At 38.5% G+C, this 21,377-nt stretch overlaps 1 protein-coding gene across 1 annotated transcript in view; it reads right to left on the reverse strand.

Annotated features, from left to right (window-relative positions):
- alpha-Man-Ia (alpha-Mannosidase class I a) overlaps positions 1–21,377 on the reverse strand; it is a 71,966-nt gene that overhangs the window by 9,387 nt on the left and 41,202 nt on the right. Inside the window, exon 2 of the mRNA XM_090106076.1 lies at positions 4,538–4,756. Within this exon, the coding sequence (XP_089962202.1) occupies positions 4,538–4,756 (219 nt within the window). The remainder of the gene's footprint in view (positions 1–4,537; positions 4,757–21,377) is intronic.

The following is a 21,377-nucleotide window of genomic DNA, read 5'->3' on the forward strand; positions in this document are numbered from 1 at the left end:
TAAAAAATAAAGCTTTCCAGGATTAAGCTTACCAGGCTATCAGGAAAACAAAGAGAAAATAAATCCTTTTAAGGTATATCTTTAGAGGGAGTGGACAATCTCACAACGGATATTAGTATCCGCTATAGCAATAAACACTGTCTCTGTTTGCCGCATTTTCTTATTTACTACATTAAATGATTATAAAAGCTAAGAAATAAAACACGAATAAAAATACCACTATTACTTTTTATAACACAAGATTTATCTATTATCATTTATTACATAAAATAAATAATTTAAATAATATCAGAAATCAAATTCCTTTTCGTTTAATTTTAATTATTTTGTTCTACGAAAGCATATGCAGCACAAATTAGTCTGGATATGAGAAGATTTAAAGAAGGTTAAAGTCGATTTCGTCATTCTTGGTTGACGGAGCATAAGAGCACTAACTATTATGACTTATTAATAATGAAGCTGCGTATGCTTTGAAGACTATTAATAATAATTTATTACTCACTTAACAATAATCATCCAAAACTCATAAAATTAAGTACTTCATGTAAGTGACCAGACTAAATACCTCAGTATACTCAGAAAAAAGGAAATTACGAGGAAGATGGTTCAGATTTGGCACGACAACATCAACTCAGTACTTAAATATTAAGTTCATAATTTCAATTTCCCTTTACGGCTCGATATCTAATAATGTACCTTGAATTGCATTACCTACTCGTATAATACGGACTAGACTCTAGAGTATCCTTAATGTTATTAATTTAGAATTTTAATAATTACATACTTAATAGTTAATACCTACTTAAATAAATGTATATTTAAGTATTAGCTTTTTGTTCAATAAGACGTCGGACTTCTTAAAAAAATATACATTTTTCTATATATTATTTTAATTCTATAAATAAATTCCAAGTGTATTTATAGTAATCTAGAGCTAAACAATCTAAGACACTCGACAGGCTGCTATTACAGACAGGTGCAACGACAAGTTTCTTGTATCAATGAAAGGAAAAAGTAGTACTTATCTATACTAGAATACGAGGTAATTCGATAATGTTCGTTGAGGACTTTAAATCACGAGCTGTCTTTGTCAAAGCTCAGACAGCACAACTATTTATTTCAACTGTCGAAGAGCTAACATTATTGAATTCTTTGTTTTTTTCCAAGAGGCTCTAGCCGCAATTATTTTATTTTCACTCGGATTTTATAGAAGAATAATCGACACTAGAATTTTTTACGGAGATTCCTTACCACAAGCGAAAAGTAGGTATATTGAAATAGTCGTTCACATTATGGGTGAGTTTTTTTACAATATATTTTTTTATATAACAAGTCAATAACTGCGTTAAAAACAACCGACTTCAAACTTGCACTTGCAACATTTACAAATACAGACAAAAATGCTCATAAAATAAAAACTACTGGGCCTATCCGAATAAAATTTTTATGGGACCAATTCGACACCATCCCGCATCGAACAAAAAAAGAATCACGTAAATCGGTTCAGAAACCACGGAGTAATCGGTGTACATACATAAAAAAAAAAAAAAAAAAACATACCGGCCGAATTGATAACCTCCTCCTTTTTTTGAAGTCGGTTAAAAAAGAGAGGAAGACGTCAATAGTTGTATACTATTCACAATCTAAATGCAAGAAACATTTAAACAAATTCAAACCATTTGCACAGAACAAATAAATCAAAAACAAAATTCGAAAAAACTTTATCCAAAATGAAGTCCAAACGCCAAGAGCGCCTAACTAACTAGTAACTTAGTCACAATAGTCTACTTCATTTATCCAATGGATTTGTTTAAAACACTGCGTCTCGTTCCAAACAGTTTGCATTCTTACCAAGGCTCATTATCACAAGCGCAGTCCAATGCATTCGGTAAATGAAAAAAGTTTCGCGAAGAGCGTGTGTAAGCCGTAAAGGTGGGTCCACACTTGATCATGTTCGCGTATCATATCTCTGTCGCGTAGCATCGATGCGTATCATGTTGTTTGCTAGTGTGAACGCAGAATTATCGCGATCATAATTCACTCCAATCGCTATTAACCACGTATCTGATACGTGTCAATAATACTGACAATTAGCTTGAGAAAATTAAGCCGAAAATAACTGTAGCGATTTTCAAAACTACACAATTTATTTCCACTAATTTTACAAAATTTCTCGGACTAAATGTAATGTCGTTAGATACGATATGGTCAAAATGGGCGTTCATACTTAGGATACGCTTTCTCGATACCATACGCCTGATACGGAATACGGATACGATTACTTGATACAAATGTGGCCCCACCTTTAAAGGTGCACAAAAAACCTCAGACAAAACTCCGCGCTGAGGGACTTCAGAATAACTGCCACTGGCTTTAATAGTTGCTTGTACATTGTCAACGCTTCACTTTTCACTTTTATTTAAGTATATTTTGATTTGGAGAATAAATAAATGTGGATTTTTTTAATGAAACAATGACATTTATTTTCTTTGTGAGAATAAATATAAGATATTGTTATAGTACATGGATATATTATTATCTATAGATATATCGATATATTATATTATCTATAGATGGTCTGAAAGAAGACGGAATAGTCGTTCTATCAATATAATACCTAATATGTTTTTGTCAAAATCATTGGCCTATAATTTACAACAGATATCTTGTTATTCAAAATTAATCAATTTTGAATAACAAGATATCTGTTGTATTAATTTTAAGAAAATGTAAATCTTAAAACCTTGTTTGTAAATATGTCAACATTTGTGATAAAATATGGATATATATATTTATTTTTAGAATGAGATATGTACTAGAATGTATTTGCGACGCTGCAACCAACGAAAAGTCCGTCCACATTACGTCACATCAATTATCAACCACCTAAAAGTGGGTGTAGCTAATCGTCCATTTCATTTCATTAATTTTAAATTTCCAGTGAATTAATAAAAATTTAATTAACATTCAATATGTGTTCAAGTGTTTTCGATTGTTACATTCCTGGACAAACAGAGGTGCATTTAATTGGAGCACATTAAAAAGGCATGTATCGACGAAAAACTTTAATCATACGTGAATTGAAATCACAATAGACGTTTGTTGTATGGCCATGCGTTTGTCAATATCTAATTAATACTGAAGCGCCTAATTGACAATTTTCTTACCTTTTTGAGCCTCTTGATTTCTTATTATTGTTACGAACATGGATGATACGTTTGTGGAAATGAATAATTAGGTGGCCAGGTAGAAATAAATTAATAAGCAATAGCTGCTGGTTAAAAATCTTTTACTTGAAACGTCTTTAATAATATATAAACTTCGTCGAAAAAATCAGCTTAAGACAATGATACAAAAACGCTTTCAAGGCTTTGAATTTGTTAGTTTTAACTAATTGATGATATGCCGTTTCAGTTGGTATGTTGCTAGCAACAGCTGGCTATAAATAAATTATGCAGAACTTTTTCGCCGCGCGATATATTAGTCTTTCTAATTCTATGCCTAGGTAGGTAGTAGGTACTATAAATGCATTTTGTGCGAAGAAGAAGAAGAGGTAAGTACCTAATATTTACTTATGGGTTCGTTACATATCGATATTATTAAATGTGAATGCAAATCTACTACGTTTTATTCACGATAGGTGTACCCTTATGAAATATGTTATCTTCATAGTGTCTGTATTATAAGAATAAAATATGTATTTAGTCATATTTGTATATCATATTGTAGACAAATACGACTAGACAGTAGACACAGACTTAACAAATTTATACATACATTCCACATTGACATTTTTATGTAAATAAATCGTCACATAAATTACTATGCTAATAATTCTAAATTATATCTATAGATATATGAAAATATTATGTTCATATATTACGTCTAAACTATCCTTATACTCATTTTTCTTTACGATTGCATCAAAAAGTGGGTAAAGTTTATTGCCCCTAACTGTACAATTAGTAAACAGTTCTGCTTAAATACACAAAACGCGACACTTTCTAAATCTACTGTTTCCTTTCAAGAAATATTATAGGTAGTGTTAATATAAGTATAAATAGATTTTTTATCGTCGCTTAACGTAATCTAGAGAAGGTATACTATTAAAAAGCAATTTTCCATATCCGTTAGTGAGATCTGTTAGATTCCTATGTTTTATTGCATTCTGAGGAAAGATTCCTTTTCACACCTTACATTGCTATCTTAACGAGTAGGTATCGAAAACGTTTTTGAGATTTAAAGTGTTAATTAAACATTGCTCAACACTTAAATGATTCCATTTACCATAAAATATATATTTAATCAAAAAATTGTAAGTCAAAAAATTGTTAGTAAAATTGTATATTGATTTGATTGCAGGACTGATCCTGACACTAGTTTCAGCAGGAGTCCTCGAGGATCTTCAAGATGCCTGCGATCCCAAAATATTGTGAATTTGAAAAAAAAAAGGTTCCTTCCTTCAAGGTCAATAAACGATGTACCTACCTATAATACCTACTTCACCACAATCACCCAAGAAAAAAAAGCCACTCACGATTTCGTTAATATGAAAGTGTTCAGCGATCCACTCCCTGCCCTCTCTGAACTCATCCATCAGGCCCATGACGTACAGCGTGTCCATGCCGTCCACTATGGTAGCGCCGAGGTCTCCACCGCCGAAGACGCTCGTCAGGTGCGCCCGCTTCGATATCGGCTTCAGCTCGTTCTTGCCCCACGCGTACAGCTTGTAGTTGTTCCACGCGTGACGCATCATCTGGGGGCAAATGTTATAAGTTAATATAAATTGATACTACATATAATGCTAAGTTTTTTAAATGAACTTGCTGCTCGTGCGGTATTCCCCGAGGACGTTTTTATTTCAATTAGTTTTTTTAAAATGTTAATTTTTTCAAGTATTATCAGAACCTAAGTTGAGACAAATCCAACGAACTACACTATTCGACTTGTTTGTTTCTTTACGTATTAAACTTAGGTATTAAACTATTTCAGCGTGTAAATTAGATACCTACAAATAGAAAATTAATTATCTGAAATAATATGGGACGGATGCTATCTCGATTCCCGTACGCCAAAGTTAGACAACTTCTAGCAATTTGTAAACATTTTATTACAAAGTCACGTTTAGTTTTAATTTACACCACAATTTCTTTATTCCCAATACCTAGAATTCGCGGTAAATAGTTTGCGTATACGATAACAGCCATCCGATAAATAAACGCGGTATTCGCTGTGAAATACTTGGCAATTATCTTCGATAACTTCGCGAGTGTAATTCATAAAACCACAGATTGCGGTCGGCATCCAATATTTTATAGGTTAATTAACCGCGCTCCGGCTCTATCTTTTGTGAATGAAAAATAACTTTAAATCCGCAAACACACGGCGATGTAAGTGAAGTAAAGCGTTGTGAGGAGGCTGGTGGCCAATAATGTAGGCCACATTTAATTAAAGCGGTACTCGAACGATATTTTAACAACACTGCAAATATTTCCATAAATTCCACTTCGCTGATCCGTCAAAGGCAATTTCAGTGCCGAATTAATATCTTGAGGTGACGATAGCTATACGTATAATGTCTGACAAGAATGTGCTATTAAAATATTTATGTAACGGAAATTTGAATAACGTATTTTTCATTTCAAATACCTCTCAAATGCTGTATAGAAAATTATACTGATACTAAACTCAGGGACATTTTAGATAGATGATGTTGAAAGCTATTTTTATTGCTACGAATATAGAGTTACAATGGCTATAACTATGATTATAGCCATTAAAATGGTGTATATCCTGGCAAAAGTTAGAACTTGTGCCAGATTGAATGATGATTAGAATCAGAACTGAAATATTTTGATGACTATTACAAACTTTACATCTGGGTAAAAGCCGTCACGAATGACTCCAAATTTGGTTCATCTGTAGATGAGTTAATTTGCTTCAGATATTTTAATACTCATTGATGTATTAACGGCTTGGGAATCTGGGTTGCTTGCTATTTTATATTTTTATATGATTTTTATATGATTAATATAAAATACTACCAGAAACACACTCTAAAGCAGCCTCACATAATATAGAAAACGTAGAACCTTTATAAACAGAGGTTAGCCAGTAATCGGCGTTTCTTGTATCATCTTGATAAAACCTTCGCAACGCGGAGGCACTTTTCACAAAAAATCACAATTTAAAAGCATGAAAAGCTCGTCCCTACATAAGAGGCGCAAGTCGCTCGAAGCGTAAGTTTTAATCTCGGCTCGGAACGGAGGCCACACTAATGAAAGGATATCGTACTTCTCTCGAAGCCATTCATTATTATTAGGCCCTGCAAACTTTACGGCCGACTGGAAAAGGTGGCGATTTTTCCAGCTTTTACTTTATAGAAACCGTCGACGAAATTCAATACACGCCGGTCTCTGCTTGTAAAAAGAACTTAGTCGTTTGATTTTTATTCCTTTTATCGCTTAGAAATAAAAATAAAACACTAGAAATAATAATTTATTTACGTCTTTCAATTACCTAAAGTTACGCAACACATTTTTACGCAATATTTTCATTACCAACCGGTGTAGCTATATTCTAACCTGGGTCACTCACTTGCGTGACGTTGGGTGCTGCGTGCAAACGTGAATACAATGTACGAATGTTTGCGCTCATGCAGGGAAAAAACATTTGCAGTCACGTCCTACACTTGAGAGTTTGCGTATTCGTTCGTATGTGAGTGACCGGCAGGCGGCATCACACATAAACGAACTCAAACCATTTCATTTTACTTTTGTTATCAACACCAAACATTGTATTAAATTAAACAAAAGGCTATTCAATATCTACTTATATTAATTATTTCCATAGTAATACCTCAAGCACTTTCAGCCGTTTGTCCTGCACACTCGTGTTAGTCCGGACCCAAATTTCCGTATCCACAAGGACATCGCGTGTGGACCTTTCCAAGGTTTCATTATTATCCAGTTTCGTCATAGCCAGCATTACACACATCGTCACTATAAACGTACCCCCAACGATAGCTAGTACCCGTAGCTTACGCATTTTCCACTATTACACAAATGGTCTTTTCAATAAATGCAATATGATTTAAAATTTAAATAAACAATATCGATCACGTTTTCATATAAAACACAACTTAATTTGAGTTATCTTCGTTCCATTGATAAAAATGTTATTTATCGTAAATTCTTTATACGCCACTACTACAAAACTGTAATGTCCTTGAACAATTCAAACAAAATACAAATAATTGAAATACCAGCGGATTATCGACCGCTCGACGCGTGTTACCGCGATCGAATCCACGCCGTTTCTGATATTCGTACGCGTAATCTAACAGTTAATTGTAAAAACAAAGATCCATTCAATAATCACGCGTCGATAACGTTCGCGATAAACATGACCCCAGTAGAGGAAGATTATGAATCTGCGCGCGCCGGCAAATTACTGTCACAGATAATAAATATACAGATAACTAAATAGATACTCTGGCTTCTGCTGCGCTTGCACGCATTATACTATACTACTTCGATGTGTGAATGATCGTTTATAAACATCGAGATGTAGAACAATGGTTTGCGAATATGGAGACATTTTTAGTTTAATAAACAAATTGAACGTCGCATTGTTTACTACATTCTAGCTGTTTAAAAATGTCTATTTATATCATTGCATTCATTGTTGTTTAATAAAACCGCGGTCATGATCAATCAGTCTGATTATTTTGGTTTCACAAATAATATAGATAAAACTCATTCGAATATATAGATAAGGATTTTATAAATCTATATGTATCTTGTGCCAGTATAAAATTATTTACATTTACCTACTATAAAGCATTTAGATTTAATCTTTGTTCGCGACACGTAAAACCTATGCAAAAAAATAAATGCTTAGCTTATCTAATCAAATAAAATCAACATTGTATATTATCTATACTAATATTATAAAGAGGAAAGGTTTGTATGTATGTATGTATGGTTTTCACGCATAAAGTATCTACTGGACCGATTTTGATGAAATTTGGCACAGATAATCTTTAGACCCTGAGAAAGAACATAGGCTACCTTTTATTGCGAAATATGTACCACGGGCGAAGCCGGGGCGGACCGCTAGTACTATACTCTCTGAATTCTGCATATTAAAATGAAATATTCACTTAAACATTGCTCCAATTAAATTTTAGCACTAAGCAATTTACGTTTAGTGTGTCAATTGTTACGAAAGTGACATACATATTGTCATAAATTGGTTAAAGGTTATCTTATGAACTAGTGGTGATTAGAGCACGTTCCTTACCACAATTTTATATATACGAATCTTACTATAACTATGTAGTATAGTTAGTTATATATACTAGATTTCCGCCCGCGGCTTCGCCTGCGTTTTCAAAGAAATATCCGCATAGTTCCCGTCCCTGTTAGATTTCCGGGGTAAAAAGTAGCTTTTGACTTATTCTGGGTCTTCAGTAGTTACCTACATACCAAATTTCTTTATAATCGGTTCACTCGTATTTGCGTGAAAGAGTACCTCACAAACATCCATCCACCCTCACAAACTGCCGCATTAATAATATTAGTAGGATGAAGGATACTACACTGTGAAATTATATCAAAAGTAGATAGGAATACAAATATATTATCTATTTTGGGATTTCCCATAACGCGTATAATCACGAGCGCGATGATAACAATATCAATTTCTTATGAATTTCGCTAAATTGTTCTATATAATTATAAAGTTGTTTTTTAAACAATCGATAAGAATGTTTTCTGTTACCGTGCCTACTAAAAATATTTATCATAATTACTTAAATAAACTCTGATTTCTGAAATCGTAGGCGGTATTCACAAAACAATTCCTCAATTCGCTCGAACTAGGTACCTCTTATAGAGATAAGATTATTAAATAAAAAATAATTAGGTACTAGATAATAAGAAAGAAAAAAAAATACGTTTAAATAACAATTGTTTTCCTTCAGCGTGTACAATAGAATCGCGAGTGGACATTCATGTCTGCGTAAAATTAGTTTTTAATTGCGCAGCGGGAGGGCTAATTAGACATTACCTATTTGAATTAACAGAGTAATTGTCGCAGACCTATTGAAATATAAATTAAATAAAAATAATTTTAGGGCGTTTTCAGTCAATTCGAAGGGTCGTTTTCGCGATTAACAAATAAAATGTTTGGTATTTTCTAATACCTACTGGTTATGTATCGAAAAACTAACTAATGAAACAATAAGAAAACAAAATCACTCTTCTAATGAAAAAAAAAAATCGTCCAGATAACTGTTACTTGATTCGCCTATAGAGCAATAACACAAGTAACTAATAAGACTTCTGTTATTGCTCTACGAAAAATGTGAACCATAAATCAATCATTTAACCTAAAACTGTGTCACAAAAAAGCTTATAATTTGATACAATTAAAAAGTCCGAAGATGGAAATAATAGAGCGCTATTAATTACTGGAGTGTCATCTCACGCGCTTGAGTCAGCGATTGTGAGCAAGTGATAAGGGAACTTTGAAAATTTATGACGAAGATAAATCTGCTGACCGGTCGTAATCAATTTCGGTTCCTAAAGAGACGGATTTTGTACGACGGGCTATGGTATGCAGTGTTACAGTTTGAAGAAATTTTCAACCAAATTTTTCAGAAGACGAAAGTTTCTTAAATTATTTCCATACTTATGGAATACTACCTTTTCTAATGTGTAATAACTACAAAGAGTTTATATTGAAATATCATGAAAGCTGAAAAAATGGTGGGAGTAGATGTTTTCTAAGACATAGCAGAAATAAAGACCAAAGTATTATGATACGAATCAAGTGAGAAAGAACAAAACAGTGTATTATGTGTGCAAATTTACGCTAAATATTTTGGTGTAATCAAATCAATAGTATATAAATCCCACCACCAAACAGGTTCTTCTAAAAATCACAAGCAACACGAACCTGAACCAAAACACGCCGAAAAACGGGGACGTGTCGAATTATGTATCGTCTGTTATACAGGATGATTTATTAAGTTTATTAGAGGACCCAGGTTCGACGTCACATTGATTGATAGCGGCGACCACAGCGATGTTACCATGCAGTGGGCAGCAGTTCGCAAATTTTTCGCCAGAACATTTCACGAGAAAATCTGACGAAGCGTGAAGCGAGTGACACATTTCGAACACTATGCAAGATTAATTCTCGCTCAAGGGGACGACGAAAAAATGAGTTAAATTTTAAATTTTAATACGAAAAAAAAAAATGAAAATATTAATTATCTTTGTAGAATAGTCCATTTTCAATCTTTTCATGTATCGCGTAATAATCACTAGTTTAGTAAATTACAATGGGGCACACAAAGCAATGAGCGCACGTCTATTTCTGCATTATAAAGTCACGCTGTGCGTTTAAACAATAACTTTTGAACACGCTTTACTGTAAAATACATTTTCACGTTGATGCAAATTTAAATATGAAATGGGCACAATAATGATTGCTAACATACAAAACCTTTTTGCGTTATGACACAGTTGGGGTAATTTCAACATGCTAAGCGGCACAGTTTATTAGGAGGAAGAGCAAATTTAGACTTGATTTTACTGAGGTAGATTAGTTTGCCTATTTGTAACCTGATCACCTGACAATTTGCCCTAGAAAATTACTCAGTCTAAAATAAACAAATGCCCACATCATCTCGCAATTCTTAAGTGATTCGCTTTTTAAGAACACATTAATTTTTTCTTAATATGGTATGGTATAGGCATTAAATAATACAGATGAATGAATAATTTCCTTCTAAAGTAAGTTGCTCACAAGATTACAACGGACCTGGCGAATTATTATAAATTAAAGTGACTTTCATGTCAGAAGATGGTGAAGAATGTTTAAAGATCTTAGAATATATTTTATTAAATTCACAGAAGCTAATGTTAAAGTTAAATATACTTTATTGACACCGAGAAAAATCTTCGTTCGTGATATTTGTTTATAACCGGTTTTTCAAATACAACACTATCGACTACATTCCATGGAGACTAATCTAATAGGTCTAAACGATAAAATAATGTTTAATCCCCGATAGCGACACGTTTCTCGTAACACCACTATATGGAAGAAAGGCTGGGAAGTTAGCAGAGCCATAACAGTAAATCTGAAGGAGCGAGATTTATTCGACTAGGAGTGCAGCGGGTGTCCGCACTCACACTTAATTACCGCCCGCCGAGATTGCTCCTGGCACATACTGCCATCCTAGTACACTTAACATTTTCAACCTAGGCAGAAGCGACTCTGTTTAATTTTAAATTATGCGGATATAATAAATAAATATTTAAAAGACGCAATGGTTTAATTTTGCATGGGATAGGATTTTATGAGTACAAACGACAGTGTACTTTACACTTATAATGATTCTGTAATAAAAATATCGGATTTACCAACGCAATTCAAATCAATGAGGGTGGATACGCATTGCAACGACCGCAAACTCATTCTACATTGTTAAAAGCAATGGCTAGAAAAAGAAAGTGTAATTATGCTTATTCCAGTTCAAACCGGTACACCATGAAGATAGCTACATTCGGAAGCCACAGTCATCGGATACGGTCCAACGAGGCACAAGCCACTTCCTCTCGACCCTCCATACATCTCTGCTACCCTTGCGGCCCCTTAAACTATTACAAGAGTACTTGAGGCTTCAGTTAAAATAAGTTACTTCGGTGTGGATACAATATGTGTATTTTGAAACCGAAACCTTTTGGAAGTGTTGCTAACAAATAACAAGTACACTTTGGTTAGAGCAAAATTGTTTTAGCCATAACTTAATAGTAACGATATTATGCTAGTTTATCGTTATGAGCATAATCCCAGTTATTTAATTAAATATACGTTGAAATTAGTAATATAAAACATTTTTTTATTTGGTACTTAGACGTCACTGCGCACTATAAAAGCAATTGAGAAAAAAGTCCCTATTCAGCACTTGTAAGTCTATGTGAATAAAATATTTAAAGGTTAAACGTTTAATATTAAAACGGTTAATATTTAAACGTTTCCCTTTTGAAAAATAATCCTTGTTAAGTATCCTATTTAAAAGGACAAATATAAATAAAAACTGCTAGTACGGTATTGAAATGGGCAGCTACTCAACTCCATTTCATTTCTTTATTACAGTCACAGCGTATTATATTTTCATTAGTGCCAGTCCATTAGCAATATTAAAAACGTGAATTATAATTACTATGCTCTCGTAGCTACTATATAAACGCCTACGGAGCCGTTTAATTTGAGGACCTAATAATCTGAATATTACCGTAGTCTACCGATATTCTCCTATACACCATAAATTCCTTACATCGCGTCGTAAAACAAATACAGTACATGCATCTAAATAACAAACTCCATTTGGTGCGCTATTATATATTATATCTATGTTCATTGGTCCCCCGCTGTTAGCAGTTATTGTATATCACATAAGTGCTCCGCCTACGGTCTGGTCAGAGCCCAGAGGTGTCACATGAGAGGCTGTCGTTGATCGATTGCGCCACTACCATCTTCAAGTGCTTGCTATATAATAATGGTATGAGAATAGGCTGTAACCTAATCTCGAATGCGTTTGAAACAAATATCTTCAGAAAATGGAATGCTTTTGATGCTTCGACAAAAGTATTTTCAAGGACTTTTATTCTTCATAATCCATCAGATTCATATTTTCGGACCAATAAGAATTATCATTTCTTTTGTTAGAATTGTTTTATGATATCGTCATCAAAGCGAATTATTTCCATCAAACGTTTTCACAAAATCAAAAATCGTCAAATCAGCTACAACAAGAATAACAACAACCAATTATCCATCCGTTATTTCATCCAATTCTACGCATATATTTAGTCCCTCTATTCCGCCGACACGACGTCGTAAAAGGTCTATCAAAGCGGAAAATTAAAATTTAAAGGGCCTGAAAACAAGTGTCGTCGATAATTTAACAGGGACATTTCAATTTCTCTTTGAATTTATATCAGCGTTTTGATCTTGCCGTTAGGGTGTTGTCGAAGCAATTATTATCATTCTACGCAATCCTATTTATATACATAGCTTGTTTTCTTTGCTGACTGGAATACTAAAGAGACATGTTGTTAACCGAGCTAATTGTTTTTACATTTTTATCTAACGATATCTAGATCTAGATTCAGCACTGGACAGAGCAATTTAATGCATTTTTTATCTTCTCAAGGTAACATATTTTTCAGATAAGAATTTCTCTTTTAATTGACGCTGATATACGCGGCCTTTATAAACTTTATAGGATTATTAAAGGTAGCGTATAAAACGTAGTTAAATAATTCAGTGAGTAGTTTAAAAAGCTTTTAAATTACAACATTTATGGATGAACTATCATTACAATCCTCTTTTTTAACCGACTTCAAAAAAAAGGAGGAGGTGATCAATTCGGCTGGTATGTTTTCCATTAAGGATTACATATCTGTTGTAAATAGATTCACGTTATTACACGAAACCGATTCCACAGAAAGGCAAATTCACAAAAAGATTCCAATTTGTGGTTTCTTTAAAATCAGGTCAAAGCTTTTCTGAACGCGGGTGAAAATTCGTGGCATTACATAAGGAATTTTATCCACGTCCCGTGCCAAGGCCCCAATTGTCGCTAGTTACACGTTTATCAAATTTTCACTCAGTAATTATTAGCTTTAGGCAATTTCTCGGTTAGTTATAAAGTTGCAAACTATCGAACGTAGTTCAACGGCTGTGTAGCTCAGGGCATTAAATAACTTCACGACACCCGAGCAGTGAGTTTTCTCTAATGGAAAATCTGCATAATGGGCTCCTCCCTGATTCGATTTGTCGGAAAAACCTTAACCCCGATCGAGACGGGCTTAATGGAGGCTTATTTGCTTACACAGACTTGTAAAATGTACGATTGCTTCTTTGTGACTTACTTTCCCGATAAAAGGACAACTCGCCGACAAATATGGAGCCCTTGTAAGCGATATCCAATAACGTTTTAGCTCGGAGCGGCGTCATGTTCCATGTCCATTATAGCGGCTGGATCAAACAAATAGATGACCATATCTGTTATATTTATGTCAAGTTCAATTTAATATAATCTACTAAGATATTAGGGGTATCTTCATTCATAGTAAACCGTGTGAAAGGCTAAATTAAGACGAGAATATGATGGACTAAAAGTTAATAGTTTGTTAAGAAACAACGTATAAAAATGATTAAAAATGATTTTTAACTAGTGGTCCGCCCCGGCTTCGCCCGTGGTACATATTTCGCAATAAAAGGTAGCCTATGTCCATTCTCGGGTATCAAAATATCTCCATACCAAATTTCATGCAAATTGGTTCAGTAGTTTAGGCGTGATTGAGTAACAGACAGACAGACAGAGTTACTTTCGCATTTATAATATTAGTATGGATTATCGTGCATTAAAAAGCTAAACAAGGATAATTTACGCTGCGATAAACAAATTGAAGCATAACGAATGAAGACATCAGAAACGCAAACGAAGGAAATGTGGCATCATTTGTAAGCATTTCCCGATGAAAATTTTCAGGTCATAATCCTGTTTCTGTTGTTGCTTTTATTATTCGCACAATGCAAATCCAATTTTGTTCCGAAAGGCCGGGCGTGGGGGTTCGAATAAATATTTTTGATAGAAAAGCAGGATCGTTTATCATTATAACGTCGACTGGCCGCACCTTGAACCTTCTAAAATATACATAGAATATTAGAAGTGCTACGGATTTACGGAGCGATCAAAAATGGATAAGCAATGGATTAAAGATGGCCTTTGACACTCTACTATTTCAGACTTTAATTAACTTTTCAGGAATATTCGAGGCTCTGGCGATTAGTTTAGAGTGGTAGAACTACAGCTGCATACAGTCTCTGTATGTAGCACGAACGGGCTGTAGTTCGTCCGGGGCAGGACCACTACCTCACAGGAAACCGGCGTGAAGCATTAATTTGCGTTTCGCATAGGGTGAGTGAGGAATCCGGTAGCCCATTCCCCCCCCCCCTCCCTTTAAGCATCATGGCAGCGGTTTTTAACAGAAATTTACCCCAGGAGGGTACCAGCTCCATTGATGCTGGAGAATCCCTCCCTGAACAATCTCGTTCGGGCCGCCCTACGTATTCTGGGGAGGGCAAAATACCGCTCGTTACCTCCTTACCAGGCAAAAAGAGCAGAAAGACCAGCGCACCCCTTTCCACGCTCCGCGTTAACTTTTGCAATATCAGGGGTATTCATTCTAACATCAACGCCGTGCATTACCACCTCGAAACGGCGAAGCCGGCCTTACTGTTTCTAACCGAAACTCAGATATCTTCACCGTCTGATGTATCATACCTTAGTTACCCAGGCTTTAGCTTGGAGCACAATTTTCTACCCCGCGCTGGTGTATGCGCTTACATCCGGGAAGATATCTGCTTTCGTCGCCTTGGTCATCTTGAAGGTAGGGACCTTTCCATCCTTTGGCTACGTGTAGAATGCGACGACCACCCGCGCATCTATGCGTGCCTCTATAGGTCCCATAGCGGAAACGACGAATCGGACCGACTCTTTGAGCACATTCAGTCGTCGGTTGACACCGTGCTTAATCAGACTCCTGCTGCAGAAATTGTTGTCCTTGGTGACTTCAATGCTCATCATGCTGAATTTCTCAAGTCACGAACAACCGACCACGCAGGTAGATCTGTACACGACTTCGCTCTTGCCTATAACCTCACTCAATTGGTATCATCGCCCACGCGAATTCCCGATATTGAGGACCATACGCCTTCTTTGTTGGACCTTCTGCTGACTTCCCATCCGGAGGGCTACCAGGTAAATGTCGATGCTCCTATGGGCTCTTCCGACCACTGCCTAGTCCGGAGTTCAGTGCCAATCTTGCGCCTACCTCGGCCTCCACGTGCAGGCCACCGTCGCGTTTGGCACTATAAGTCTGCAGATTGGGATGGGATGCGTACTTTTTTCTCATCATATCCCTGGAGTCGAGTTTGTTTCTCCGCGAATGATCCTAGTGCGTGTGCTGACTCTGTCGCCGATGTGGTGCTTCAGGGAATGGAGCTCTTTGTTCCAAACTCCGTTGTTCCCGTGGGTGGCAAGTCCCAGCCTTGGTTTGGTCGCTCTTGCAAATCGGCATCTCGCCGTAAACAAGATTGCTACCAGGCCTGGGCCAATGCACTCGCATCTAGTGATCCAAACGCCCGTACATTGAAAAGAGAATTAAACTCGGCCTCTAGGTCCTTCAAGAAGGCTATTGCAAGAGCGAAGGCAGAGCACATTGCTAAGCTTGGCGAAAAACTTGCCCTACTTCCTTCGGGAACTCGAGCCTTTTGGGCCCTCGCTAAAGCTGTGCAAGGGAATTTTTGTCAGCCGTCCTTACCATCTCTGCGCATGGAGAATGACTCGTTAGCCCACACAGCAAAAGAGAAAGCCGACCTTCTTGGCTCTCTCTTCGCTGCTAATTCGACGTTGGACGACACAGGGTACTTACCACCTACCATTCCACGATGTGATGCATCTATGCCCGACATTCGTTTCAGTCAGAGAGCAGTGCGTAAAGCACTCCTTTCCCTGGACGTCCATAAGTCAAGTGGCCCTGACGGTATTCCTCCCATAGTGCTTAAGATGTGCGCACCTGAATTGGCTCCGGTTCTCACGCGACTTTTCCGGCACTCCTACTCTACTGGCGTTGTCCCGAACTCATGGAAGACAGCTTTAGTGCATCCTATCCCGAAAAAGGGCGATCGCTCAGACCCGTCCAATTATCGACCCATAGCTATCACTTCTTTGCTCTCCAAGATAATGGAATCCATTATCAATCGCCAGTTGCTCAAGTATCTGGAAGAGCACCAGCTGATCTGTGACCGTCAGTATGGATTCCGTCACGGACGATCGGCTGGTGATCTTCTAGTATATTTAACACATCGTTGGGCGGAGGCGATTGAGAGCAAGGGTGAAGCGTTGGCGGTCAGCTTGGACATAGCGAAAGCCTTTGATCGGGTCTGGCACAAAGCGCTTCTTTCGAAGCTTTCTTCCTATGGGCTTCCCGAGAAATTTTGCCGATGGGTCACCAGTTTTCTCACTGAGCGTAGTATGAAAGTCGTGGTCGACGGTTCATGCTCCGAACCTAAGCTCGTGAATGCTGGTGTACCACAGGGCTGCGTTCTGTCTCCCACACTGTTTCTTCTGCATATCAATGATTTGCTGCGCGTTAGCAGCATTCATTGCTATGCAGACGACAGTACGTGTGATGCAGTTTATGCCGGCCGCAGCAATATTTCTCGGGATCGCGTCATTGAGTGCCGGAACGATCTTGTGTCCGTAATCGAAACTTCCTTAGATGAAGTCTCGAATTGGGGTCGAATTAACCTGGTCCAATTTAACCCCAATAAGACACAAGTCTGTGCATTTACCGCTAAGAAGAATCCCTTTATCGCGACTCCCGTTTTTCAAAGTACTCCTCTAAAAGCCACAGCCAGTATCGGAATTCTTGGACTCGAAATCTCGAGTGATGTGCAGTTCTCTTGTCATCTGGAAGGTAAAGCTAAGTTAGCTTCGCAGAAACTAGGTGTACTCTGTAGAGCGGGGCAGTATTTCACTCCGAGCCATCGCCTTAACCTTTATAAGGCGCAAGTCAGGCCGCATATGGAATACTGCTCCCATCTCTGGGCCGGTGCACCTCAACAGTATCTCCTTCCATTTGACCGAATTCAACGGAGAGCTGTGCGACTCGTTGGCGAGCCAAGTCTAACCGATCGGCTTGATTCTTTGGCATTGCGTAGAGAAGTCGCTTCCTTATGCGTCTTCTACCGCATTTATCATGGGGAGTGCTCTGAAGAACTGTTTGGTGCACTGCCTGCTGCTGAATTCCACCATCGTACGGCACGTCATAAGCTGAAATTCCACCCATACCATCTGGACAGCTGGCGATCAACAACTGTTCGCTTTAGAAGAAGCTTTTTGCCTCGTGCTACCGAAATTTGGAATCAGCTCCCGCGGGCAGTGTTTCCAATGAGTTACGATTTGGGGACCTTCAAGAAAAGAGCGTACACCTACCTTAAAGGCCGGCAACACACTCGCCATACCCCTGGTATTGTGGGTGCAAGTGGGCGACGATGATCATTTACCATCAGATGACTCGTCTGCTCGTTTGCCTGCTCTTCACATAAAAAAAAAAAAAAAAAAAAAAAAAAAATATTTGTCAAAGAGAAGATGCCAAAAAGGTCAGCCTCTAGAGAATGGAGATGAAAATTATTTAGGGCAACAACGAATTTCATTATTAGTTTCTATTGGATATTTTATAGTTGAATAAATGAATTCTCAGATACATTTAAATGATGTCGTATTTTAGAAATTACGTAGGTATTGTAAATAATAACAATCGATTCCAGAAAGTAGAAAACCAATTTCTCTTTAGTCTCACATGAAACAATAATCGTAAATGTCTAACTTTTATGATTTATAGGTATTTTCATTGTTCCACTTTTTAATAACTATACCACATACACACAGCTTATTACAGATGTTTTCATTTTTAAATAATTGTTTATTGGCCTTTTTAATCTTTATAAAAATGAACTTACTTCCCTTTGTCACGGCATCATGCGTGAACGATACCTTCCGATTTCAACAATTTTTATTTTGATGTGTTCGTTATTGTCAGGAAGGTTTTGGGGTGTCATGGCCATATAACACCTATTGGTCAAAGCCAACCTCACCTGCTCGTGGTGCACCCTGCTGGTCTACAAACGAGGCTCTGGCGATTAGTTTAGAGTGGTAGAACTACAGCTGCATACAGTCTCTGTATGTAGCACGAACGGGCTGTAGTTCGTCCGGGGCAGGACCACTACCTCACAGGAAACCGGCGTGAAGCATAAATTTGCGTTTCGCATTGGGTAAGTGAGGCATCCGGAAGCCCATCTCCCCCCCCCCCCCTTTAAGCATCATGGCAGCGGTTTTAAACAGACATTTACCCCAGGAGGGTACCAGCTCCATCGATGCTGGAGAATCCCTCCCTGAGCAATCTTGTTCAGGCCGCCCTACGTATTCTGGGGAGGGCAAAATACCGCTCGTTACTTCCCTACCAGGCAAAAAGAGCAGAAAGACCAGCGCACCCCTCTCCACGCTCTGCGTTAACTTCTGCAATATCAGGGGTATTCACTCTAACATCAACGCCGTGCATTACCACCTCGAAACGGCGAAGCCGGCCTTACTGTTTCTAACCGAAACTCAGATATCTTCACCGTCAGATGCATCATACCTTAGTTACCCTGGCTTCAGCCTGGAGCACAATTTTTTACCCCGCGCTGGTGTATGCGCATATATCCGGGAAGATATCTGCTTTCGTCGCCTTGGTCATCTTGAAGGTAGGGACCTTTCCATCCTTTGGCTACGTGTAGAATGCGACGACCACCCGCGCATCTATGCGTGCCTTTATAGGTCCCATAGCGGAAATGACGAATCGGACCGACTCTTTGAGCACATTCAGTCGTCGGTTGACACCGTGCTTAATCAGACTCCTGCTGCAGAAATTGTTGTCCTTGGTGACTTCAATGCTCATCATGCTGAATTTCTCAAGTCACGAACAACCGACCACGCGGGTAGATCTGTACACGACTTCGCTCTTGCCTATAACCTCACGCAATTGGTATCATCGCCCACGCGAATTCCAGACATTGAGGATCATACGCCTTCTTTGTTGGACCTTCTGCTGACTTCCCACCCGGAAGGCTACCAGGTAAATGTCGATGCTCCTATGGGCTCTTCCGACCACTGCCTAGTCCGGAGTTCAGTGCCAATCTTGCGCTTACCTCGGCCTCCACGTGCAGGCCACCGTCGCGTTTGGCACTATAAGTCGGCAGATTGGGATGGGATGCGTACTTTCTTCTCATCTTATCCCTGGAGCCGAGTTTGTTTCTCCGCGAGTGATCCTAGTGCGTGTGCTGACTCTGTCGCCGATGTGGTGCTTCAGGGAATGGAGCTCTTTGTTCCAAACTCTGTTGTTCCCGTGGGTGGCAAGTCCCAGCCTTGGTTTGGTCGCTCTTGCAAATCGGCATCGCGCCGTAAACAAGATTGCTTCCAAGCCTGGGCCAATGCACTCGCGTCTAGTGATCCAAACGCCCGTACATTGAAAAGAGAATTGAACTCGGCCTCTAGGTCCTTCAAGAAGGCTATTGCAAGAGCGAAAGCAGAGCACATTGCTAAGCTTGGCGAAAGACTTGCCCTACTTCCTTCGGGAACTCGAGCCTTTTGGGCCCTCGCTAAAGCTGTGCAAGGGAATTTTTGTCAGCCGTCCCTACCATCTCTGCGCAGGGAGAATGACTCGTTGGCCCACACAGCAAAAGAGAAAGCCGACCTTCTTGGCTCTCTTTTTGCTGCTAATTCGACGTTGGACGATACAGGGTTCTTGCCACCTACCATCCCACGATGTGAAGCATCCATGCCTGACATTCGTTTTAGTCAGAGAGCAGTGCGTAAAGCACTCCTTTCCCTGGACGTCCATAAATCAAGTGGCCCTGACGGTATTCCTCCCATTGTGCTTAAGATGTGCGCACCTGAGTTGGCTCCGGTTCTGACGCGACTTTTCCGGTACTCCTACTCTACAGGCGTTGTCCCGAACTCATGGAAGACGGCTTTAGTGCATCCGATCCCGAAAAAGGGCGATCGCTCGGACCCGTCCAATTATCGACCCATAGCTATCACTTCTTTGCTCTCCAAGATAATGGAAACCATTATCAATCGCCAGTTGCTGAAATATCTGGAGGAGCATCAGCTGATCTGTGACCGTCAGTATGGATTCCGTCACGGACGATCGGCTGGTGATCTTCTAGTATATTTAACACATCGTTGGGCGGAGGCGATAGAGAGCAAGGGTGAAGCATTGGCGGTCAGTTTGGACATAGCGAAAGCCTTTGATCGGGTCTGGCACAAAGCGCTTCTTTCGAAGCTTTCTTCCTATGGGCTTCCCGAGGAATTTTGCCGATGGGTCGCCAGTTTTCTCACTGAGCGTAGTATGAAAGTCGTGGTCGACGGTTCATGCTCCGAACCTAAGCTCGTGAATGCTGGTGTACCACAAGGCTGCGTTCTGTCTCCCACACTGTTTCTTCTGCATATCAATGATTTGCTGCGCGTTAGCAGCATTCATTGCTATGCAGATGACAGTACGTGTGATGCAGTTTATGCCGGCCGAAGCAATATTTCTCGGGATCGCGTCATTGAGTGCCGGAACGATCTTGTGTCCGAAATCGAAACTTCCTTAGATGAAGTCTCGAATTGGGGTCGAATTAACCTGGTCCAATTTAACCCCAATAAGACACAAGTCTGCGCATTTACCGCTAAGAAGAAT

This window comes from Colias eurytheme, chromosome 10 (genome assembly GCF_061535395.1).
Source record: "Colias eurytheme isolate Ceu_HAF_F1 chromosome 10, ilColEury1 Martin Lab GWU primary, whole genome shotgun sequence".
NCBI classification, from domain to species: Eukaryota; Metazoa; Arthropoda; class Insecta; order Lepidoptera; family Pieridae; genus Colias; species Colias eurytheme.